The sequence below is a fragment of the Rhamphochromis longiceps genome, linkage group LG18, assembly GCF_057381845.1.
Source record: "Rhamphochromis longiceps isolate RC_006_pf linkage group LG18, R_longiceps_female_GT1.1, whole genome shotgun sequence".
NCBI lineage: Eukaryota > Metazoa > Chordata > Actinopteri > Cichliformes > Cichlidae > Rhamphochromis > Rhamphochromis longiceps.
Window position 1 is genome coordinate 113158 of NC_140574.1, and position 25833 is coordinate 138990.

At 40.8% G+C, this 25833-nt stretch overlaps 2 protein-coding genes across 3 annotated transcripts; both read left to right on the forward strand.

Annotated features, from left to right (window-relative positions):
- Positions 1-265: 265 nt before the first annotated feature.
- Positions 266-3532, forward strand: LOC146647265 (tripartite motif-containing protein 16-like). Of its 2 annotated transcripts, none has more exons than XM_085387980.1 (2): positions 266-627; positions 949-3532. In XM_085387980.1, the coding sequence occupies exon 2, from the start codon at positions 1092-1094 to the stop codon at positions 2754-2756; it is 1665 nt and encodes a 554-aa protein (XP_085244106.1). In that variant the 5' UTR covers positions 266-627; positions 949-1091; the 3' UTR covers positions 2757-3532. The 2 variants fall into 2 exon arrangements, with proteins under 2 accessions (XP_085244106.1, XP_085244107.1); XM_085387981.1 differs by having other exon boundaries at positions 266-427.
- A 786-nt stretch (positions 3533-4318) lies between these two features.
- Positions 4319-7946, forward strand: LOC146647266 (uncharacterized). Its single transcript, XM_085387985.1, has 3 exons — positions 4319-4512; positions 5543-5804; positions 6507-7946. Exons 2-3 carry the CDS (start codon positions 5555-5557, stop codon positions 7433-7435), a joined length of 1179 nt encoding a protein of 392 aa, XP_085244111.1. The 5' UTR covers positions 4319-4512; positions 5543-5554; the 3' UTR covers positions 7436-7946.
- Positions 7947-25833: the final 17887 nt, after the last annotated feature.

Sequence of the window (25833 nt, forward strand, 5' to 3'; positions counted from 1 at the left end):
GAATCGAGCCCCCGCAAGGGGCCCGACCGAGCCACGGGCACCAGGCCCCACAGAGCAGCCGTACCAGCAGTGAGCTGGTACAGACCTGAGCGCCCAGCCTTGGACACCAAGTATGCACCGATGTCTGAGTTCATCAACCAGGGAGTGTGGTGAGGGGAAATAGGCCTCCATACCTTGGAGGGCCTGAGATGTTCCAAGGGGGTGGAGTGTAAGACCCGAGCTGACATATAGACACAGACGAATAGGCGCACACAGACCCAAACATGCATTCCCACCCTCATGCACACATATACAAATACTCGGCGCTCATCCAACCTGGATACAGACACAAATGGACACTGTACATGTACTGTACAGCACGGCCCCTCCTGAGAACCCTCAATGTCTACATGCATTTAAAACTGAGAGGTGGGCACCGGCGCCAGAGGTGAGGTTGAATACAAAGACTGTCCTCTGGACACCGTATAACATGCCCGATCCCAAGGCCCTATATGTATGTGTTATGAGAGTGTGAGTAATGTGGATGTCTAGGTTGTGGAATAAAATCAGTCTGCTGATAAAACAGTGAGCACAGTGAGAAGATCTTCACTGAGCTGATCCATCTCATCTCATAAAATTGAGGCACAGGTGACCAGGAGGGGACAGAGGGGGAACGACCTTTTATTGCTTTTTTCTACAACAATTTCTTAGTTCAGCTGCAGTATTTGATATCCTGTAATGACTAAAATGATAATTTAAACTAATTTACATAAAAAGATTGTCTTTTAAATGTTACGTTTATTTAACAACTTTAAAGGCTGAGCAGTGCTATTTTTAAATGAAAAACTCACAGGCTCACATGTTCCAGGATTGAATTAGTGTCTGATAACCCTCCCTCTTCCTGCTCTCTAACTCAGCACCTCCTCTCTGTCCACATGTTCCCTTGTTCCCTCCCCTTCTGATCTGCAGTTTGAAGATGGGTGCAACCAACATGTGGTGACGTATAAGAGCTGACAGATCCCATTCGCTACAGAAACCTATGTTGTTTAGATCAGAGCAGTTTCAGTTCTGAGGAAGTGAAACTCACACAGTCACTGACACTGTTGGGTGAAATGGCGCAGAAAAGTGTTCAGCTGGACCGAGAAACCTTCTCTTGTTCGATCTGTTTGGATCTACTGAAGAATCCGGTGACTATTCCCTGTGGACACAGCTACTGCATGAACTGTATTGAAAGCTTCTGGGATGAAGAGGAAAAGAAGAAAATCTACAGCTGCCCTCAGTGCCGGAGGACTTTCACAGCGAGGCCTGTCCTGGAGAAAAACACCATGTTAGCAGTTTTAGTGGAGCAGCTGAAGAAGACTGGACTCCAAGCTGCTCCTGCTGATCACTGCTATGCTGGACCTGAAGATGTGGCCTGTGATTTCTGCACTGGAAGAAAAATGAAAGCCTTCAAGTCCTGTTTATTCTGTCTGGCATCTTACTGTGAGAAACACCTTCAGCCTCATTATGATGTGGCTCCATTAAAGAAACACAAGCTGGTGGAGCCCTCCAAGAAGCTCCAGGAGAACATCTGCTCTCGTCATGATGAGGTGATGAAGATGTTCTGCCGTACTGATCAGCAGAGTATCTGTTATCTCTGCTCTGTGGATGAACATAAAGGCCACGACACAGTCTCAGCTGCAGCAGAAAGGACTGAGAGGCAGAGAGAGCTGGAGGTGAGTCGACAAAACATCCAGCAGAGAATCCAGGACAGAGAGAAAGATGTGAAGCTGCTTCAACAGGAGGTGGAGGCCATCAATCAGTCTGCTGATCAAACAGTGGAGCACAGTGAGAAGATCTTCACTGAGCTGATCCATCTCATCCAGAAAAGAAGCTCTGATGTGAAGCAGCAGATCAGATCCCAGCAGGAAACTGAAGTGAGTCGAGTCAAAGAGCTTCAGGAGAAGCTGGAGCAGGAGATCACTGAGCTGAAGAGGAAAGATGCTGAGCTGAAGCAGCTCTCACACACAGAGGATCACATCCAGTTTCTACACAACTACCCCTCACTGTCAGCACTCAGTGAGTCTACAGACTCATCCAGCATCAATATCCGTCCTCTGAGCTACTTTGAGGATGTGACAGCAGCTGTGTCAGAGGTCAGAGATAAACTACAGGACATTCTGAGAGAGGAATGGACAAACATCTCACTGACAGTCACTGAAGTGGATGTTTTACTGTCACAACCAGAGCCAAAGACCAGAGCTGGATTCTTAAAATATTCATGTGAAATCACACTGGATCCAAACACAGCAAACACACAGCTGTTATTATCAGAGGACAACAGAAAAGCAACATTTATGAAACAACAACAGTCTTATTCTGATCATCCAGACAGATTCACTAACAGGTCTCAGGTCCTGAGTAGAGAGAGTCTGACTGGACGTTGTTACTGGGAGGTGGAGTGGAGAGGGGCAGGAGTTATTGTAGCAGTCGCATACAAGAATATCAGCAGAAAAGGATATGAATGTAGATTTGGACATAATGACAAATCTTGGTCATTAGATTGTAACAACAACAGTTTTACATTTTGGTACAACAACATCCAAACTCGTGTCTCAGGTCCTCGTTCCTCCAGAGTAGGAGTGTACCTGGATCACAGAGCAGGTATTTTGTCCTTCTACAGCGTCTCTGAAACCATGACTCTCCTCCACAGAGTCCAGACCACATTCACTCAGCCGCTCTATGCTGGACTTTGGCTTTATTATGGAGACACTGCTGAGTTGATTAAAGTGAAATAGACTGAAGTCTTTCATATTGTTGTAAGTTTAAATCTGTATTTTAGTTCCCTTTTAGTTTCTCTCCATCATTATTGTGGTATTTATGTGCTGCACATAAATCAGATGTCAGTCAAACATTATGGGCAGTACCTCGACATCTTCAACATGTTGTCTTGATGTTTTTACGTTTTATAGGTGGAGCTCTTTCCTGTGTCTGTTCAGCCATGGAGACTATCAATGCTTATGGATATTTTTATTTGAAAAATTTCTCCACATGACAACATAAACTTCTCTATCTTCTAAATGTTTACTGAATATTTTTCTTAGGTATTTGTATGTTGTTGTTTCTCTTCACTGATCTTAACAGAGAAGTCTACAGACCTTCCTTTATCACACAGATTTTATTCTCATTTGTACATTTATAAAGAAAACAATTAATTACAGAGCAATAAGAAATTTTAAGAAAGTGCACTATATCATAATTTATAGTAAAGTGTATTAAAGCATCGTTAGTTAGTCACTTATTTAGTTTGGAGCTGTATCATCTGACACTGTAGAAACATTTCCTCCAGCTTCAGCACAGAATGTTAAAAACAGAACTATTAATGAGAACAAACAGTAGGAACACAGTATCAGCAAACATCATGGCTTAAAATGGAGAGTAAAAATCTAAAAAGAAATAAACAAATTAGTAAAAAGGATTTCCTGTTGACATGTTATTGGTCCTATCTTGTCTGCAGCACCTCCAGGATGCTTCTTATATGTTTCTGGTTATTTTTGCACCAATTTTAGTTTTTGTCAGTAGGAAGTTCAAGTTCAACTCAGTGTGTTTGTTTGTTTGTTTTTTCAAACTGATGCCTGACCTTGAACACCAAACATCTGTCAATAAAGCAATGATATAAAATGCTTATATTAGTACTGAAAAACTGCATATCCACTTTACAAATATAAATAATGATATAAATCCACAGCTGAACTGGAGGAGCAGCTGATCTAGTTCACTCATGTGTTTCTGGACTAAGAGTTGGAGCAAATACCTTATGATTCAGTGATGTTTGTTTTTGTTAAATATTTTGTAGATCCAAGAGTGAGTTTGACTCATGATGATGATGTTCCGAATTAAACAAAGTTGGTCACAAATTCTTCAAAGCTGTTTATTAAGAATATATTCACTTGGACTCATGAGACAGGCTTGTGATCCAAGGGAGCCATCAACTGGACAATTACTGACATGACAACAAAAAAGCTAAGTACAGAGGGGGGAACAGAGGTGAAAATACTTGCTTTAAAGGATTGTAATGTTTCCTTTTAAAATAAGTCTCTAAGGTCAGACAAAGGGACAGAAACTCATAGCTTTCTACCAGCCCAATGACAAAACTATAAGTTGTTTTTTAACATCTACTTTTTCATCTATTTGGCAGTCACAGTGAAAAGTATAAACATTGGCACGCTTTGTCTTGTGATTCTGCTGTTCGTAAAAAATGACCATGCGCAAAGTACCAGACTTTAAGGCTTTGACTTGATGCCAATGGCCTGAGGAGGACAGTATTACCCTTGGACATGTGTAGTCTGCCGTCTACTCAATAGAAGAACAAGAAGCGCGGAAATGGCACAACTGTCTTCAGTTTCTGGGAGAGTTTAACAATGAGAGACTGATGATGCAGAAGAAATCTCCGTGGTTAAAAACATTAAAAACAGTCGTCCAGGATGATGAGATCCGCCACTGGCTCAGACTGCTGTATATCAGCCGGAGACCCGAGATGAAGTCACGCAGCAGGTATGTAAAACTGTGATGTTCTCAATGAACTAACACAGGAACGATCTGAGCTCAGTCTGTAAGCTAACAGGCTAAAATCAGAGAGCAGCTAATCAAACAAGTGCGTCCGTTTTTTTTAAAGGTCAACTTTTAACAATAGACTTTCATGAGACACATCAAAACCAAACAGGGAGGGAAAGCTTCGGTTTTCTGCACTGTGCCACAGTTCGCTGTCTGCTTCGGTTCACGACGCCTCACTCCGGGGCTACAGACAGTTCTCTGCCGCCTGTGGTGCTCCTCACCTCCGTCTGCACCCACAGACTTCCCGAGGTGGAGGCAGGCCGGCAGGGACTTTGAGAGATGGGCTTTACTTTTAAAAATACCCCTTAATCAGGGTCTAACTCACTAAAAGATGGCCACATGTCTCTCTCCAACTTAATCTCTTTCTTTTAAGTAATTGTTTTTCATTGAAATGAAATTAATTGTTCAATAAAATGATTACATTTATAATTGAATTAAAGTTAAATGAATCAAGGTGATTTTGACTTTGCTAGTTAACAGGAAGAGAAACAAACTTACACAGGATAAAATGAAATTTGGACCCAGCAGAAAAAGTCAGATCACAGACAAACAGAAACATTCCTCTTTGGCTAAAATAAAATGCAGATTATTGCTCATCTGCAGTTTTAATCATGGTGAATAATTTATGATTCAGCCAAGTAAGATTCTTCTGTGTGGAGGTTTTTCCCCTGTCAAAAGGCATTGACCATTACCTTCATCTAAACATGGAATTTAAGTCATGTAGTTGCCGTTGTTTGTTTTTAAAGAGGTCATAATATTTTTGTGATGGTAGAAATTTATCTTCAAAGTAATAGTTATAAAGTGAATTAATAAGACTTTCCAACAAAGAGAGGGAGTCACATGGTGCTTCTGAAACATTTGTACAAACCTCTCTCACATATGTGAGCAACATGCTCACAGTGTACAGCCCTGCTGACTGAGGCTGCACCTTTACCTGTCTAATCTTTTTCTTTTTACTTTGTTCCTCAAGTCCCACATCAACATGAAGTGTAAGGAGGAGGAAGATCTGGCTGGCCAGCAGGTCTGGAAGCAGGAGAGGAACTTCAATCTGGACCAGGAGGACACAGATCCCCCACAGATCAAAGAGGAACAGGAGGAACTCTGCATCAGTCAAGAGGGAGAACAGCTTGTAGTGAAACACGAGGATGAAGGCATCGTCGTCTGGAGCGGGGAAGAGCGGCTCAGACAGCTGCATAACATCTGGAAACCTGAGAAAGATTTACAGACCAGCGGTAAAACTGTAATCGCTTTTCTGAAGTGTTAACATTAATATTAAACCTACAGTTTGTATCAGTCAGATCTATTTAATGTGTATTCGTGAAAACATGACAGGGAGTTTTAAATGGACTGGTTCTTATATAGCGCTTTTCTACTCAATCTTGAGCACTCAAAGCGCTTTACAAAACTTGTGCATTCACCCACTCACTCCCATTCGCACAAGCACATTTTTCTTAGTGCTTTCTACCAACATTCAGACACACATTCCACAGATCAAAGAGCAACTTGAGGCAACTTGGAGTTAGTATCTTGCCCAAGGATATTTGAAATGCAGACTAGGTGAAGCCGGGAATCGAACCGATCAGTAGATGATCTGCTCTACCGCCTGAGCTACAGCCACCCCCAATAGTGAAGATTATTTTGAAAAATATCAAGATGTAGATCAGTTTCGAGATCAACTCCAAAATAGATCATCAGTCAGTCAGTAATAAGTGAGTTCTTTTTTGTTTGAAAGGTTTTTTTTACTCTTAATGTTGCTGAAAAATGTCAGAACTCAAGTTCTCATTTGCATCAGAGTGCACAAATAACTTCATTTTTACACACTTTTAATTTCACCTGCAAATGTGAGCAACATGCCCTCATTACAGACTTTAACTAAAACTTTATCTTCTCAGAAGTGTTTTTCTATAATTACATTTTTTTTATTGTTCGTTTAGACCTCCACCAGCAAACTGCCTGTAAGGAGGAGGAGTTTGTCGCCAATCAGCAGGAGAGGAACTCAAGTCTGGACCAGGAGGACCCAGATCCTCCACAGATTAAAGAGGAACAGGAGGAACTCTGCACCAGTCAGGAGCTGGAGGAGATTGTACTGAAGCAGGAGATCAATAGTTTTATGGTGACTTCTAGTTTTGAGGAAAGTGACCTCAGTGAATCAGAACCAAACGATGACCAGCTCCTTGCTCTTAACTTTCCTGAACCAGAGCTTGAGGAACAGGAAGAAAACCAGCATGTGGACTCGGGATCAACTAGAAATGCGGAGCTGAAGAAAAGGAGACGTCACAAAAACCGAACAGATAAGTCTCGGAGTGAAACTGATACAAGTAAAAAATCTGTAAGCTGTGACACTTGTGGAAAAACTTTTCAGTGTAAATCCAACCTGACGAGACACATGAGAGTTCACACAAGTGAGAAGCCACATTCTTGTAGCACCTGTGGGAAAAGATTCATTTGGAAATCAGGATTGGAAACTCACGTAAGGATCCACACAGGCGAGAAGCCATATTTTTGCATCACCTGTGGGAAAAGATTTAATAAGAAATCCGGATTTGAAAGTCACGTGAGAATCCACACAGGCGAGAAGCCGTATTTCTGTAGCACCTGTGGGAAAAGATTTGGTAAGAAATCAGGACTAGAAACTCATTTGAGAATCCACACCGGTGAGAAAGCGTATTCTTGCAACGTCTGTAGGAAAGAGTTTAGAGACTTGTCGACTATGAAAAGTCACAGAAGGATCCACACAGGTGAGAAACCATATATTTGTAGCTCCTGTGGGGAAAGATTCAGTTGGAAATCAGGACTGAATTTTCATCTAAGGATCCACCTGAGTGACAAACCAAATCACTGCAGCACCCGAGGTAGAAAATGACCTCATGCTCCAAGTCACGGTACATTTCCTGTCCACAGCAGTGAAGGGCACTCTATGTTGTTTGTTCCAGCCCTGACTTTATGTTTCTCTAAGTTTGATATTTTTTTTATTGGTCTTTAAAGGTGACACAAATATTTATTGAACATGGATGCTCTTTTAATATTTACCACAGAAACTTGTATTTCTTCTTCAGTATAGAAGAAAACAAACATGAAAATGAGTTTTTCATCACTTGTTCCTTGTAACAACCATGATGTGATTCCTTTTTATCAGCCAATAAATAAGTTTTGATACACAGGACTAAAGATTTAAAAAAGTTCAAGACAAGTATACAATTTTTATTTAAATATGTTTTCTTTGTGATTTATGTTAATGAAGGTTATACTTCAGTATGGCTTTGACCTGGTTGTCCTGGTTCTTCTTAGCAACATGTTGCAAGATTTGATTAAAAATGTTTGTGACTAATTTTGTGTATTGTGTAATCCCTGCTAAATAAAAGCAGTTAAATGTGCTATATTGGCTCATGATAAGTGTTTATATCATTTTGCCTAAATGCAAGTAAACTCAATGTTTGCCAACTCTGTGTGTGCAGTTTGCTTCATAAGTACAGTAACAGAACTTAAACTACATGGAGCCTATTTTGATTACATCATTACAGATGTAGATATTATTCATAGTTCATATTTCACAGTGTGCTGCAATCTTCTCCACAGACCTGCATTGCTCTCTGTTCAGACCCGTCATCTTCAAGATGTCCACTAGATGTCGTCAGAGTTCCCCCACTTTCCTCATCTATTGTGTTGCCATTACCTGAGCCTGCTTAAAACCTACAGTCCTTTACATATGGGTTCATTCAGGGTCATGTTTAGTGGGCAGGTTTAGTGCGATGAAGGAAACTCGTTTTCTTTAACTTTACCTCTGAGTAAGTAACTGGAGTAACAGACTCACTGATTCCTCCCCACCTGCTGGACATGAACCAGCTGACTGACACTTGTTTTCATTTTCTCATTCATAAAGTTGCTACCAGTTCAATTCATTTATATTTATATATAGTGCCAAAAAACAACAGTTGCCTCAAGGTGCTTTATATTGTAAGGTAAAGAATGTAAAAACCTCCACAATTGAACAAGCTGAAAAGAGCAAATGCTTGGCAGCAGTGGCAGAAACAGGCTTTCTGTCGTAATCACTGTAAAACACTAATCACTGGTCAGTCATTTGTTCTACAAATTCTACATTTGGATTTCTGATTATTATTTCTGGCTGATTTTCATTAGATCGACCTGAGTAGGGCAGCGACAGATGTGTGCGGTCCAGAAGTAGAAGAAGAAGAAAGAGGAGAGCAGAAATGATGACATTTTAGGCTCGCTTTTCACCTTTGATGTACTCTTAGCAGGAAGACTTTGGTTTGGTGATGTGTTAGAGATAATTTAGTGGTTGAAGCTACTGTGGACTGACCAGATCTGCCATCAGCTCAGAGTGCTGGATATCACCGCAAACCTGAGACAAAGTCATACAGAACAGGTGTGTAAAACTGTGATGGTGTCAGTGAAATAACACTGACTCATGCAGGACTCTGATAAAAACTCAGCTTGTGGGCTAACAGACTAAAATCAAAGAATGCTTCTCTTTTTCTCTTTTGTTAAAAACTTTGAACATCCAGTGAGACACAGAGTAAAGTGACTTTCCGAGATTGTTTCTTCTTCTACAGATTCAGATAAATGATGTCATTTTGAGCCAGAAAGAACATTTCCATCATAAAGTAGAAGACTTTTATATTTGTAGGAGCCATAATTGAATGTATTGAATTTTGATGATCACTGGGTTTTTATTTGTTTGGTTGTTATGGGAGTCACGTGGGTGCTAGCGGTGACATAAATGGGCGTTGTCACTCTGTCATTCACGGGTTTTGATTTTGACAGAGAGGAGGGCTGGGTAGCCGTAGTTTTTGTTGACCGCTGCACTACATGTTTCGCTTCGTTATATTAGAGCCTGTGATGTTGTAAGAGTTTGAATCAGGAGCCGATGATACTACTCTGTAAACTCTCAAAGCACTTTAATTAAACGAGCAAACAATTCCATCTCTCGCATTATTGCGTAACTTTGACAGCGCGTCAGGCAAATAGGCAGGCTCCATCCCCGGCCTGTAGCGACTGTGGAAGTCGCTATATCTTTAGTCAACAAAAAACGGCATTCTGGAGAAGCCAGCCGCAAGCAGGATCAAAGGAATCAGATCAAGGAACCTGAAAGCCACAAGTAAGTGCAGCGCATCTGAATGAGTGAGCCCAGCAGCACCGACACACCTGACGCAATTCTGAGGAGCGCAGGTAAGAATACCTGTGCATGTCTGGTTGTGGAAAAGGAAGCGACATTGCATTAGCGCTGAGATGTTTCAAGAGGAGACACTGAATGGAATGAATGTTGGTTAAATGTGCAATGTTTTTGGCTGCGCTCTTGGATTGATGACTGCGCTGCGTCTTATTAATTATGCTGCTTGGATGACGTTCAAATGGACAATTAAAGTGCCGTTACGTTGAAAGGATTTTATGGTCAAAGTCTATTGTGGCTGGGCACCGAGCAGCCTCAATAGCCTGGAAAGGTGCTAACCGCTAGGCTAACTAGCAACAAGATGCCTTCCCTCTCCACAGATGACTACCACAGCCTCCTGCAGAAGATTGCAGTACTGGAGACAAAAATTCATCGCTTAGAAGTAAACGTGGAGGTAAATGGACTGTGTGGAAATGAAACAACCTTGCCTTTGATTCAAAACAATGGCGATGAGCAAGCTAGTACACAGCTAAGGAGCACAGATAACATGACCAAGAAAGTAGACTCTGTGCATTATTATAAATCCTCAAGTGATAATCCCCCCTTAGACTGTCTTGGTGCAAAACCAAGACATAAATCATGTCTCCTGGAAGGGGGAGGACGTATCACAGGCAGGGCACAGCGAGCTGAAATCTCTGAAACCGACTGGCCTTCACTTCCTACGAGACAGAGAAGCTCTTCTACCCCTGTATACGGGAGGAAACAGGACTGGACAACCGTGAATAGGAAGGTTAACAACAAACCTCCAAAACAACTGAATGTGAAACTGCAGAACAGATTTGCTCCACTATCAAAGGACCCTGGATCTATATCGGACAACCATCCATCTAAAAGCAGCGAAATAAGGTCTGAAAATCTGTTAAGTGAAAGGCCACAGGGAAAGCTAAAGGCTAGGCCTGAAACTCTGATTGTGGGTGACTCTGCCGTAAAGGATGTACAAAGGATGTGCGGTAAGAACACTAAAGTCCTCTGCTTTCCTAACGATATGGTCAACAACCTGAAGGAGAGAATTCTTCAAATTGCAGATGAATATCCAACTGTGACAAACATTGTTCTGCATACAGGGTCAAACGATGTGTCCAAACAACAGTCGGAGGTTCTGAAACGGGACTTTACTGGATTATTAAATACTGTAAACTCTCTGAATGCAGCTGTATTCATCAGTGGACCTGTACCGCCGGTCAGAGGAGGAGACGAGAGATTCAGCAGGTTGTTTACACTGAATAAATGGCTTATATCAGCATGTGCTGACCACTCAGTGCACTTTATCGACAACTTTAATATTTTTTGGGAACGCAGGCATCTGTTCAAAGCAAATGGATTTAATTTTAACAAGTCAGGGGTGAAACTGTTCACCTCCAACTTGTTTTATTTCATACGTCATCCATCCGTGCTTGGTGCCAAGGCTGAGATAAACGAGGAGTTCTCATAAAGAGGAACAAACAGAACTCCAAGAACAGACAAAGCCCAGCAGAAACCTTGAAGAGGAGCTCCATTTGCCCCCACCCGGGAAGAGCCTCAGAAAGGAGAGACATCCATGGCATCTGAGGAAGAGCCTCAGAAAGGAGAGACATCTAAGGCAAGAAGAGGGGTCCCTATTTGCCTCCAACTCTCTCAACAACACCAACGACCAGGACAAGGGACCACGACCTTCCCCAGTCCCCCAAACCCCTGACAGGCCATCACCCTCCTCCCCCTCCCTTTCTCCCTCCTCCCCACACCTGAAATTCACTGAGGTGATGATGGAGCGGGTCAATGCTGGGCTCAGATCTACCCCCCGTCCCAATCCCTTTTTGTCCCCCATAAACCCCCCACCAGAGCGGCCAAAGGTTCGCCATCGAGCCCCACCCTCAACAGAGCAATCGAAGTCACATTGCCCAGCCTCGCCCCCCTTAGTTCCTCTTCATGCCCTGTCTCCGCAGTCTGATGCGTGATGTGTGAAGGGTCCGGGCTGTGAGGATTATGGCAGTGATGACTTTTCCCAGGAGAAGCTGGGACCCTGTTTACTAGAAGGTTTTAAAATTTCTGTACTTTTAGGTGACAGGAGACATGTGGCCTGGTCAAAACACAGAGAGCTGCACTCTAAAAGATCTTTAAACATAGTAAACATACCTTGTGTGCCACAGACTGCTCCCAAACACGAGGGGACAAGTAATACCTCTAAAACACTTAAGTTGGCTTTATTAAACGTTAGATCTTTAGCTGGGAAAACATTTTTAATTAATGATTTAATCACTGAGCACAGCCTTGATTTTATGTTTTTAACTGAAACTTGGTTGGACCAAAGTAACAGTGGAGCTGTTCTCATCGAGACGACCCCTCCTAACTACAGTTTTATCAGTGAGGTCAGGGCGAGCAGGAGAGGAGGAGGGGTTGCTGTCTTATTTAATGAATCATTTCAATGTAAGCAGCTATCTCCTGGAAGTTTTCAGTCTTTTGAATATGTGGCTTTACAGCTGAAGGCCCCATCCAAAGTTGTGTTTCTTAATGTTTACAGGCCTCCCAAATACTGCACAGACTTTTTTAATGACCTCAGTGAACTGCTGTCTGTGATCTGTGTTGATTTTGACTGTGTAATTATTGTTGGGGATTTTAACATTCATGTGGACAACCCTCAGGACAAAGGGACTAAAGACCTGAGTAACACTCTGGGCAACTTTGGGCTGACTCAGCATGTAACAGAGGCCACACATAATAGAGGACACACTCTTGACCTACTGATCTCCAAAGGCCTGAGCATTTCAAAGGTTACTGTGTCTGATGTGGGCGTGTCTGATCATTACTGTGTTTTCTTTGAAAGTAAAATCTCAGCCCACACAAATATATCAACAACAGTGATCACAAAACGGTGTATAACTGAACACAGTAGTGCAATTTTAACCAGGTCTTCCCATTAACACTTAGTGTGGAGTTGTCATGTTTTCCCTGACAATTCTCTCTGGACACTCCAGCTTCCTCCTACAGTCCAAAGACACACATGTTACTCCTAAAGTGGCTGCATATCTGTGTACGTGTGCTGACCCTGTAACAGACCTGTGACCTATCCAGGATGTATCCTGCTTTTCACACATCGAAGTTGGGATAGGTTGATAGGTAGCGTTGGCTGAGGAAATCCAAATCATGTGACGTCACCCTGAGATGCTTCTGAGAAACAAACTCACTAATAAGCTGTTGAACTGCATGCCAGTCAAACAGATACGTTTACTGTGTTTGTGTTTCAGAGATGATGAAAGTTTCCGCGTTCCTCTTTACATTTTCCATTAGTACACACCCATCCTGACATTCCTCCTGTCAGTCAGCTCTCTGGGTGGAAGAGAACAAAACACATAAATAAATGTTTAAGACAGGAGCTACTTAAACTGTTAATGTTCCTTTATTTGTTTTGCACACAGGTTTATCATTAAAAATCTTACCAACAATGACATAAACTACTTATCTTTATAATCTTTATAGAGAAATAAATAAAGTTGAAATTCGTATGTATTTCTTATGCCCAGCAGCAAAGCCAGACTGTGACTTTAGGCCTGTCTTCTTACAATTACTTGTGTGTGTGTGTGTGTTCTGAGTTTTCATCAGAGCCAGAGGTCAGCTACTCTTCACTGAAGTTTTCCACCAGTCTCACCACATTACACAATATGACACACATTAGCTGGTTCAGTGTTTAAATGCTGTAGGCCACAAATGATGCATTTTTCTGATTATTACAGATACAAACACTTTTTATCCCCTCCTTGAATCGCCACCTTATCGTGGTGGAGGGGTTTGTGTGTCCCAGGGATCCCAGGGGCTATGTTGTCTGGGGGCTTTTGCCCCCTGGTAGGGTCTCCCATGGCAAATTGGTCCTGGGTGAGGGACCCGACAAAGGCAAGGCAAGTTTATTTGTATAGCACAATTCAACAACAAGGTGATTCAAAGTGCTTTACAGAGACATTAGAAACAAAAACAAATAAAAAGCATGATTTAAAATTGATTAAAACAAGCAAATAAACTAACTAACTAATTAACAAACAAACAAACAAACAAAACAGTATATAAAATCAAAACAGATAAAATCAGAACAGTAGATAAAATCAGTAGTTTAATGTAAGTTTTGAAATTTAAGCTTAAAGTGTGGATTTGGTGCTTTATTCAAATGCAGCTGAGAACAGGTGAGTCTTCAACCTGGATTTAAATAAACTGAGTGTTTCAGCTGATCTGAGGCTTTCTGGGAGTTTGTTCCAGATATAAGGAGCATAAAAGCTGAATGCAGCTTCTCCGTGTCTGGTTCTGACTCTGGGAACTGATAAAAGACCGGATCCAGATGACCTGAGGGATCTGGATGGTTCATACTGGGTCAGGAGGTCATTGATGTATTTTGGTCCTAAACCATTCAGAGCTTTATAGGCCAGCATCAGAACTTTAAAGTCTATCCTCTGACGGACAGGCAGCCAGTGTAAGGACCTCAGAGCTGGACTGATGTGGTCCACTTTTTTGGTCTTAGTGAGGACTCGAGCAGCAGAGCTCTGAATGAGCTGTAGTTGTCTGACTGATTTTTTCGGTAGACCTGTAAAGATGCTGTTACAGTAATCAAGCCTACTAAAGATGAATGCATGGACTAGTTTTTCCAGGTCCTGTTGAGACATCAGATCTTTTATCCTTGATATATTCTTGAGGTGATAGTAAGCTGACTTTGTTATTGTCTTAATGTGTTTTTCTAAGTTTAGGTCTGCATCCATCACTACACCCAAATTTCTCGCCTGGTTTGTGGTTTTTAGATGTATAGATTGAAGTTCTCTGGTGACCTGTAATCGTTTTTCTTTGGCTCCAAAGACTATTACCTCAGTTTTGTTTTTGTTTAGCTGGAGAAAATTGTGGCACAACCAGTCATTGATTTCCTCAATGCATTTACCAAGAGCCTGTACAGGGCCTTGGTCTCCTGGTGACATTGTGATATATATTTGTGTGTCATCTGCATAGCTGTGATAGTTTATTTTGTTGTTGTTTATAATTTATAATTTATAAGATACTAACCCCGTGTTTGCCTACTGGTGGTGGTCAGAGGGCCCGGTGGCGCCAGTGTCCGGCAGCCTCGCCTCTGTCAGTGCGCCCCAGGGCAGCTGTGGCTACAATGTAGCTGCCATCGCCAGTGTGTGAATGTGTGTGTGTGAATGGGTGAATGACTGAATGTAGTGTGAAGCGCTTTGGGGTCCTTAGGGACTAGAAAAGCGCTATACAAATGCAGGCCATTTACCATAAAGAACAACAAAATAAACTATCACAGCTATGCAGATGACACACAAATATATATCACAATGTCACCAGGAGACCAAGGCCCTGTGCAGGCTCTTGGTAAATGCATTGAGGAAATCAATGACTGGTTGTGCCACAATTTTCTCCAGCTAAACAAAAACAAAACTGAGGTAATAGTCTTTGGCGCCAAAGAAAAACGATTACAGGTCACCAGAGAACTTCAATCTATACATCTAAAAACCACAAACCAGGCGAGAAATTTGGGTGTAGTGATGGATGCAGACCTAAACTTAGAAAAACACATTAAGACAATAACAAAGTCAGCATACTATCACCTCAAGAATATATCAAGGATAAAAGATCTGATGTCTCAACAGGACCTGGAAAAACTAGTCCATGCATTCATCTTTAGTAGGCTTGATTACTGTAACAGCATCTTTACAGGTCTACCGAAAAAATCAGTCAGACAACTACAGCTCATTCAGAGCTCTGCTGCTCGAGTCCTCACTAAGACCAAAAAAGTGGACCACATCAGTCCAGCTCTGAGGTCTTTACACTGGCTGCCTGTCCGTCAGAGGATAGACTTTAAAGTTCTGATGCTGGTCTATAAAGCTCTGAATGGTTTAGGACCAAAATACATCAATGACCTCCTGACCCAGTATGAACCATCCAGATCCCTCAGGTCATCTGGATCCGGTCTTTTATCAGTTCCCAGAGTCAGAACCAGACACGGAGAAGCTGCATTCAGCTTTTATGCTCCTTATATCTGGAACAAACTCCCAGAAAGCCTCAGATCAGCTGAAACACTCAGTTTATTTAAATCCAGGTTGAAGACTCACCTGTTCTCAGCTGCATTTGAATAAAGCACCAAATCCACACTTTAAGCTTAAATTTCAAAACTTACATTAACTACTGATTTTATCTACTGTTCTGATTTTATCTGTTTTGATTTTATATACTGTTTTGTTTGTTTGTTTGTTTGTTAATTAGTTAGTTAGTTTATTTGCTTGTTTTAATCAATTTTAAATCATGCTTTTTATTTGTTTTTGTTTCTAATGTCTCTGTAAAGCACTTTGAATCACCTTGTTGTTGAATTGTGCTATACAAATAAACTTGCCTTGCCTTTGTCGGGTCCCTCACCCAGGACCAATTTGCCATGGGAGACCCTACCAGGGGGCAAAAGCCCCCAGACAACATAGCCCCTGGGATCCCTGGGACACACAAACCCCTCCACCACGATAAGGTGGCGATTCAAGGAGGGGATAAAAAGTGTTTGTATCTGTAATAATCAGAAAAATGCATCATTTGTGGCCTACAGCATTTAAACACTGAACCAGCTAATGTGTGTCATATTGTGTAATGTGGTGAGACTGGTGGAAAACTTCAGTGAAGAGTAGCTGACCTCTGGCTCTGATGAAAACTCAGAACACACACACACACACAAGTAATTGTAAGAAGACAGGCCTAAAGTCACAGTCTGGCTTTGCTGCTGGGCATAAGAAATACATACGAATTTCAACTTTATTTATTTCTCTATAAAGATTATAAAGATAAGTAGTTTATGTCATTGTTGGTAAGATTTTTAATGATAAACCTGTGTGCAAAACAAATAAAGGAACATTAACAGTTTAAGTAGCTCCTGTCTTAAACATTTATTTATGTGTTTTGTTCTCTTCCACCCAGAGAGCTGACTGACAGGAGGAATGTCAGGATGGGTGTGTACTAATGGAAAATGTAAAGAGGAACGCGGAAACTTTCATCATCTCTGAAACACAAACACAGTAAACGTATCTGTTTGACTGGCATGCAGTTCAACAGCTTATTAGTGAGTTTGTTTCTCAGAAGCATCTCAGGGTGACGTCACATGATTTGGATTTCCTCAGCCAACGCTACCTATCAACCTATCCCAACTTCGATGTGTGAAAAGCAGGATACATCCTGGATAGGTCACAGGTCTGTTACAGGGTCAGCACACGTACACAGATATGCAGCCACTTTAGGAGTAACATGTGTGTCTTTGGACTGTAGGAGGAAGCTGGAGTGTCCAGAGAGAATTGTCAGGGAAAACATGACAACTCCACACTAAGTGTTAAATATAATGTCCAAGCCTAAATTCAGTGTTTAAATGTGAATGGGATTTGTTATTACATAAACATACAACAATTAGCAGTAACTCACATTTTATCTTTTTTATTTTATACAAGAAATGCATAATAACTGTAAGTTAAAAATCATATTTATAAAAACGAGAAAGGACCATTTTATCTCTTCAACAATTGCTTTTTAATTTTAGTGAACATGTTTTGTAACCAAGGCAGCACTGTGGTTAGCACTGTTGCTGCACAGCAAGAAGGTCCTGAGTTCAATTCCAACATCAGGCCGGGGTCTTTCTGTGTGGTGGTTGCATGTTTGCCGATGGGTCAGTGAGATGTCGTCTTTCTCACCCGATGACACGGTCATGGCTGAAAACTCACTGATTCTGATCCGTCGGCGGGTCCGCGCTTTGTGTTTACGCTCTTCTTGTGATTATGAAGCTGCAGGTTTGATCTCTCTCCAAACAATATTGACTGAACCAACAGCAAAAGAAGATCCAAACTACACTTCACATAAACATCGTCATGAATTCCCTTAGTTTCGCTGTTTTGCTTCCACCACGGTAAAAATCACTTCATGCACAGCTTTCTCTCTCTCTCTCTCTCTCTCTCTCTCTCTCTGTGTATACTCCAAGAACAGTTTCCCGTCTAAAAATCTGTTTTCTGCATTATTCACTTGCTTGTTACGCACAAGTTGTTTACAGCTCTGTCAGACACTGTTTTTTTTCCTTTTACTTACTTCCAAAAAAAGCCCCATTTCTGCTGTTCAATGGGCTTCTCAACAAATTTAAACTTTTTAAAATTATGCAAAATTGCAAATGCTCAGCTGTGTCTCTAATAAAACCTTTGTAACTTTGCTCTGCTTCACTTCAGCAGCATCAGGTAATGTTCATATGTTGATTAATGGTTTTCTTTCGTTTTTGATCTACTGCAGAATATTTTTACAAAATCCCAGGCCAGGAAAATCACCTTCATGTTTTTCTCTGTTTTATCCTCTTTGACACAAAGGCATCTGCTGTGATGCTTATACACCTTTGCTGAAGTCTTGCAAGTGTCAGATTTCTATTTATAGATATAAAAATATAGAAATGTACTGAATGTGTCTGAATTATAATATTTCTGACTGTCTGAGGCAAAATTTTCCTGATTCAAATCAAATCGAATTGAATTGAATCCTAGATTGAATCGATTCGGGAACTTGTGAATTGGAATTGAATCGATTCTAGAAATCAGTGACGAAACCCAGCCCTACTTAGGAACACCTTGCTGGTGCTGGCTTGCACCCAGTACAGAGGACAGGTCAGAGCTAAAGAGAAACGACATCCAGATTACCTCAAAGTTTGACATTTAACAAAACAATAGAGAAAAGCAGTAACTTCCAGGACACAGACTGATGGGGTTCAAGCAGAGAAAGGAGGAAACAGCTGTCTTGTTTACCTCCTACGCAAACCGGATGTTTGATATAGAGAAACAAGAGAGAGAGGACCATTACAGAGTTCCTATGAGCAGCCACAGCAGACATGATTTCTCCATCATGCTTCTTGTGTTCTTGATCCATTTCTTTTTTTGAACAGTTCAGTCACATCCAGTAAAAGCCCTCATCCTTCTTTCTCTGTGAGCGAGTGTTTTGATTGCCTCCACTGTTCTGCTTCTTATATTTCAATACATGAATAAATAATAAATAAAGCAATCAATTATACTGTAAATGATCATAATTATACTGTATATAAATTTTGTCTATAATTCGTAAAATCTGGATATTTTAGAAATCCCAGTAAGTGCCTTTAAACCTTTTATGGACTCCATCAAACTAACTGAACCTTCAGGGGAGAAAAGTCAATGCAGATAAAAACCTAAAACTGGATTTCAATAAAGATTTAACTTCTGGCAAAGCTGCTAAAGCAAATGAAAACCATCAACAAAACTTCATTGCTGATGAAAAGGAAACATTAAAGAATTGCTCGAAGGAAAACCATCAACTACAGCTGGTACAGTCCTGCACACTTACCAATGAGAGAGTCCGAACAGGTTGAATCTCCCGTGGTAATACTAGGTATGGACCGATCCGATATTACGTATCGGTATCGGTTCGATACTGACCTAAATTACTGGATCGGATATCGGAGAGAAATAAAAAATGTAATCCGATCCATTAAATATCCCATAGCGTAACTCAGCTCATAACCTTAGCAGTATGCCTCACGTGATAGAGCAGCTGTGGCGTGCGAGACCTGTCGGCAGTCGGGTTGAGCATTTGGAGCCTCGCTACCAAACCAATATTTCATCTCCCAGAAAGTTATCCCAAGAACTAAAGCAAGTTTGTCTAGCAAAGTTTTGCCAGGGGGGCAGGTGGGGCATCAACAGGGAAAGGGGGGCACAAAGAAATATCTTTCTTTCTTATTTTCATTTAAAATGTCTAGCTTTTAATAAATAGTTATCTGAATCTTACAACCAAAGTTTTAATCTGATGTAAAATGTATAGAAATCCATTACTGTATATAGTAACTATTAAGTCTAATATACCCTAGTAAGCTGTAGTACTTTTTCCTTTGGGAAGGTGCCATCTGTGCAGTCTGCAGTTCTGTTGTAGAAAGATTTTGAATCTATTTAATTATTGTAGGAATATAATCGATTTCGGTTCAATTTTTTATACATGCATTAAATTAAAGTTGATTACGTTGATTGAGCAGGTTGCTGGTTCGAGTCCCGGCTCCAACAGTCTCGGTCGTTGTGTCGTTGGGCAAGACACTTCACCCGTTGCCTACTGGTGGTGGTCAGAGGGCCCGGTGGCACCAGTGTCCGGCAGCCTCGCCTTTGTCAGTGCGTCCCAGGGTGGCTGTGGCTACAATGTAGCTGCCATCACCAGTGTGTGAATGTGTGTGTGAATGGGTGGATGACAAAATGTAGTGTAAAACGCTTTGTGGTCCATAGTAAAGCGCTATACAAATACAGGCCATTTACCATTTTTTTTATACAAAAAGCAGCAAGATTTTAAATAAACTGTTTTATTGATTGAAAAAACACTATATCGGATTCATATCGGTATCCAAATTTATGATATCAGTATCGTCTCGGACATGGTATCGTGCCATCTCTAGTTAGTACTGGAGGGTCGAATGACTGCAGAGTGGACCCAGATCTGTACCATAGAGAGTAAGTGACACATTAAGAAAAAAAAGTTTTATTTTTCTGATTCTCCTTTATAGATGTGCACTAGCTGTACAGGAGAAAAGGGGATGACAGTTGAGTCAGTGTCACAAACACACACAAAGTTGTGTATTTAAGGGAAATGTAAAGAGAAGCGCTGAAACATTCATCTTCTCTGACACACACAAATAACAAAAATGTCTCTGTTTCACTGGCATGCAGTTCAACAGTTTATGGTGAGTTGGTTTCTCACACACACCTGAAGATGAAGTTGAAGTTGATGAAGTCAAATGCATTGATGAGTGCAGCACTCTGACATCCCAAAAGCTGTACAAATGTGAGAAAATGAGCCACATCTTGTCCAGAGAGCACGACTGTGACTTCATGTTAGACCCTCCTCAGCACTCCCTGAAATAAAACAGAGACACAGACTTTATGATCAGTTTATTTGAACATTTGATCAGGGCCTCAGTCGCAACTGTGTACTTATGTAAACCTGTGATTGTATATTCTTACTCTTTTCTCATCAATGCTATGTTGTGTACGTGCTTGGCTCTCTCTCTGTGGATCTTATCATAAATAAGTATGTCTGTGTTTCATTGTGTGTTTTTTTTAAAGGAGGATATATATTTAGTTTCTTTTCTGTGAAAATGTGATAAAGGTTTGCAGCATTACCCACGATCACAGTAAGTTCACTGGAATCCTGCTCATCCAGTTTGTTTTGTTGTTGTTTGTTGATTGTAGCTGATGTTAGAAAAGCTTTAGAAAGGAGTTCCACCTCCACTACATGCTACATCAACACGTTCTCACTCCTAACTAGTCATATACACGTAAAATCTCTGTCTTGTTCCTGTTTCTTTCATTTAAGGAATATTTCTAAACTGCAACATATGGTCTCCTTAGCTGAACTGGAAAAAATTGTCCATGCATTTGTGTCATCGCGTTTAGATTATTATAATTCCCTGTTTACCAGCTTGGATAAATCATCACTTTCTCGCCTCCAAGCTATACAAAACGCAGCAGCCAGACTACTAACTTGCTCTAGCAAGCGAGCTCACATCACTCCTATTTTATGTTCTTTACATTGGCTCCTGAATTCCTTTTTAACTACCTAATATACATATGAATGACTAGCCAATTTAGCTTCCACTTGGCTGAAGCTAAAGCTTAGCTAAAAGCCTACCAGCCATTTGGCTGGTGGCGGGTTTTATAGGTAGAAAGGTAGAAGCCTGGGACTCCTAGTGTTAACACCTGACCTGCCCAGAGGGTCAGTCAATGAGCTCGTCAATAGCTTCAATGCTAACATGTTAAATGTAATGGACACTATTGCTCCCATTAAGGTGAAGGTTATCGCTGGAAGGAAAAAGTCTCCATGGAGAAACTCCACACTGGTGAAAAAAGAAAAAAGAGAGTGTAGGAAAGCTGAGCGCAGATGGAGAAAAACAAACCTCCAGGTTCATTATGACATTTATAAAGAGAAACTTCACAATTATAATTTACAACTGAGGAATGCAAGGAGGTCCTACTTCTCTGACATCATCACTAAAAACAGCCATAATGCTCGGGTCTTATTTTCTACAGTTGACAGGCTAACAAACCCTCCTGTGTCAGTGGCAGCTGAACTTCATTCGACCATGGCCTGCAATGACTTTGCCAAATTCTTCACTGAAAAAATCCAAAAGATTAGACAAGCAATTGGTACATCAACAGCAGATCCAGGATATGTACTGTGTCCACCAAAAAACTGTTTAAACACCATGAAACAGTTTCAACCTATTAACAGCAAAGACCTGGAGGACATCTTAGGTCAACTGAACTCCTCCTCCTGCTGTTTAGATGTCCTGCCAACAAGTTTTTTCAAAAAGGTCTCAAAGACTTTAGAGTCAGACCTGTTACAGATCGTCAACTTTTCTTTATTATCAGGTGTGTTTCCAGAATCACTAAAAACTGCTGTAATCAAACCTATACTGAAAAAGGACAATCTTGACAAGACACAAATGAACAACTACAGGCCGATCTCAAATCTCCCGTTTTTAAGTAAGATCATTGAAAAAGCAGTTTCCCAACAGCTCAGTTACTTCTTAAAACAGAATAATTGCTACGATGCCTTCAAGTCAGGTTTTAGACAGAACCACAGCACTGAAACCGCTCTGACCAAAGTGTTTAATGACATATGTCTGAACACAGACAGTGGAAAAATGTCAGTCCTAGTTTTACTGGATCTCAGTGCAGCATTTGATACAGTTGACCACAACATATTACTCAAACGACTGGAGAACTGGACAGGTCTTTCAGGAACTGTACTAAACTGGTTCAAAACATACGTAGAAAACAGGAAATACTTTGTATCAATAGGTAACTTCACATCTGAGCAGACAAGTATCACATGTGGAGTTCCCCAAGGTTCCATCTTGGGACCCCCTCTGTTTAACATTTACATGCTCCCACTGGCACAGATTATAAACAACAACAAAATAAACTATCACAGCTATGCAGATGACACACAAATATATATCACAATGTCACCAGGAGACCAAGGCCCTGTACAGGCTCTTGGTAAATGCATTGAGGAAATCAATGACTGGTTGTGCCACAATTTTCTCCAGCTAAACAAAAACAAAACTGAGGTAATAGTCTTTGGCGCCAAAGAAAAACGATTACAGGTTACCAGAGAACTTCAATCTATACATCTAAAAACCACAAACCAGGCGAGAAATTTGGGTGTAGTGATGGATGCAGACCTAAACTTAGAAAAACACATTAAGACAATAACAAAGTCAGCTTACTATCACCTCAAGAATATTTCAAGGATAAAAGATCTGATGTCTCAACAGGACCTGGAAAAACTAGTCCATGCATTCATCTTTAGTAGGCTTGATTACTGTAACAGCATCTTTACAGGTCTACCTAAAAAATCAGTCAGACAACTACAGCTCATTCAGAACTCTGCTGCTCGAGTCCTCACTAAGACCAAAAAAGTGGACCACATCAGTCCAGCTCTGAGGTCCTTACACTGGCTGCCTGTCCGTCAGAGGATAGACTTTAAAGTTCTGATGCTGGCCTATAAAGCTCTGAATGGTTTAGGACCAAAATACATCAATGACCTCCTGACCCAGTATGAACCTTCCAGATCCCTCAGGTCATCTGGATCCGGTCTTTTATCAGTTCCCAGAGTCAGAACCAGACACGGAGAAGCTGCATTCAGCTTTTATGCTCCTTATATCTGGAACAAACTCCCAGAAAGCCTCAGATCAGCTGAAACACTCAGTTTATTTAAATCCAGGTTGAAGACTCACCTGTTCTCAGCTGCATTTGAATAAAGCACCAAATCCACACTTTAAGCTTAAATTTCAAAACTTACATTTAACTACTGATTTTATCTACTGTTCTGATTTTATCTGTTTTGATTTTATATACTGTTTTGTTTGTTTGTTTGTTTGTTAATTAGTTAGTTAGTTTATTTGCTTGTTTTAATCAATTTTAAATCATGCTTTTTATTTGTTCTTGTTTCTAATGTCTCTGTAAAGCACTTTGAATCACCTTGTTGTTGAATTGTGCTATACAAATAAACTTGCCTTGCCTTGCCTTCCAGTGGATATGTTTTAATGGATAATCACTGAAGATTAAAATAAATAAATAAAAAATCGAACAAACAAACGGGAAAATCATGAGTCAAACAGGTGGTGATGATTGTTCCTTTAATGATTTTGGGGGAAAGAGAGAAAGAAAAATGACTGGAAAGGCATTGTTGAATAAAATCGAAAAATCACAAAATGAATGCAAAATATATGTTAATAAAATGAAAGGACTAATACAAAAAATGAAAGCGCTCCTGCAACACAATGAAAATCTTTCTCAAATTAAGCAGTATTTGGTGGATTTAAAGGCACTGTGTGAAAAGGCTTCAAGTTCACATGTTGAGGTGTTGTCTTTGGTGCCAGAGGAAGAAGTAATAAAACAAGAGGAATGGTTTTCAAGTATCATGAAATACACCAATGTGTTTTTAAATGAAATTCAGAACTGGATAAATCAAAGAGAACAAAATTCTGCTGTTTGTCCAAAGCAAATCAATTTATTGGAAAACAATGTTACATCAAATACTGAGACAGAAGTGGAGGATGATATCAAGCCAAGTGATAGTGTTTCAAATGTTGAAAGCCACAAAACTTCTTCATCAAAATCTTCAACTTCATCTGTTCATATGAAAGCTGAGGCAGAGTTGGCAGCTTTAATGATAAAGCAGAAATTATTGGATGAGAAACATGTACTGGAAGAAGAGGAGGAACGTCTTCGTAAAAGAAAGGAAAGGCTAAAATTGGACACTGAAATTGCTGAAAAAATGGCTACAATAAATGTCCTTAAAGCTCAAAGTATAACAAGCAAAAAAGGATCTTTAAAAGTTTCAGATGGAATGAATTCATACATTTCCCATGAAAGATCTAAACAAACCCTTAATGTTGATGCATTAGAATTTATACCTCACATTTCTGCAAAACAAAATTCATTGACTAATGCTGAAACTCAAAACCGGAGAAAAGATAAAACCCAGGAATGTGTCATGCAACAAGCTGTGCTGACTGAATCTTCTCAAAATAAGCATCCTCGACAATATTCAGTTATTCCTTCAAACCCATCTGATGCAAATGGACAAAATCAGAAATCAGAAAGGGTTTATTGCCAAATGTTGAGCAGGTTTACAACATTAGGAAATTGCTGCGGTGCTTCAGTGCAAACATACTGTCATAAAAATATAAAATAAGAATAAGAATTAAAAGTGCTAAGTAGATAGATATATACATGAGTGCAGGTGGTGATCAGTGCCAAACATGGAATGATGCAGTGACACAGCGTAGGGTCATGTGTTAGTGGTGGGAACAGTCATACGGTTATTGTTCATGTGTCCGACAGCAGAGGGGAAGAAACTGTTCTTATGGCGAGAGGTTCTGGTGCGAATGGACCGGAGCCTCCTGCCTGAGGGGAGCAGGTCAAACAGACTGTGTCCAGGGTGAGAAGGGTCAGCTGAGATCCGAGCTGCACGCCGCAGTGTCCTGGAGGTGTACAGGTCCTGCAGAGATGGGAGTCTGCAGCCAATCACCTTCTCAGCAGAGCGCACAACACGCTGCAGTCTCTGTTTGTCCCTGATAGTGGCTCCAGCGTACCACACAGTGATGGAGGAGGTGAGGATGGACTCGATGATTGCAGTGTAGGATTGCATCATCGTCCGTGTTGGCAGGTTGAATTTCTTCAGCTGCCTCAGGAAGTACATCCTCTGCTGGGATTTCTTGATGACGGAAGTGATGGTGGGCTCCCACTTCCGGTCCTGGGTGATGGTGGTACCCAGGAAGCGGAATGAGTCCACAGAGGTGATGGGGGTGTCAGACAGGATGATGGGGGGGAATGTGTAGCTGTGTGCTTCCTGAAGTCCACAATAAATAAAATAAAATGACTGTTATACAAATGGTATGGTGGAACCGGAACCACAAAATGATGTTATTGGAGTAATGACTAAACAAAATGAAATAACAACACTCTTAATCCAACAACAAAGCCTCTTTTCTTTACCAAAGAGAGAAATACCTCATTTTGATGGAGATCCACTTCAAT

Bases quoted from the DNA above. Each gene is read 5' to 3' on its own strand.
- LOC146647266 (XM_085387985.1), top strand. From the start codon at position 5,555: ATGAAGTGTAAGGAGGAGGAAGATCTGGCTGGCCAGCAGGTCTGGAAG. The intron at 5,805-6,506 runs GTAAAACTGTAA...TTGTTCGTTTAG, and splicing joins GAAAGATTTACAGACCAGCG to ACCTCCACCAGCAAACTGCC.
- LOC146647265 (XM_085387980.1), top strand. From the start codon at position 1,092: ATGGCGCAGAAAAGTGTTCAGCTGGACCGAGAAACCTTCTCTTGTTCG.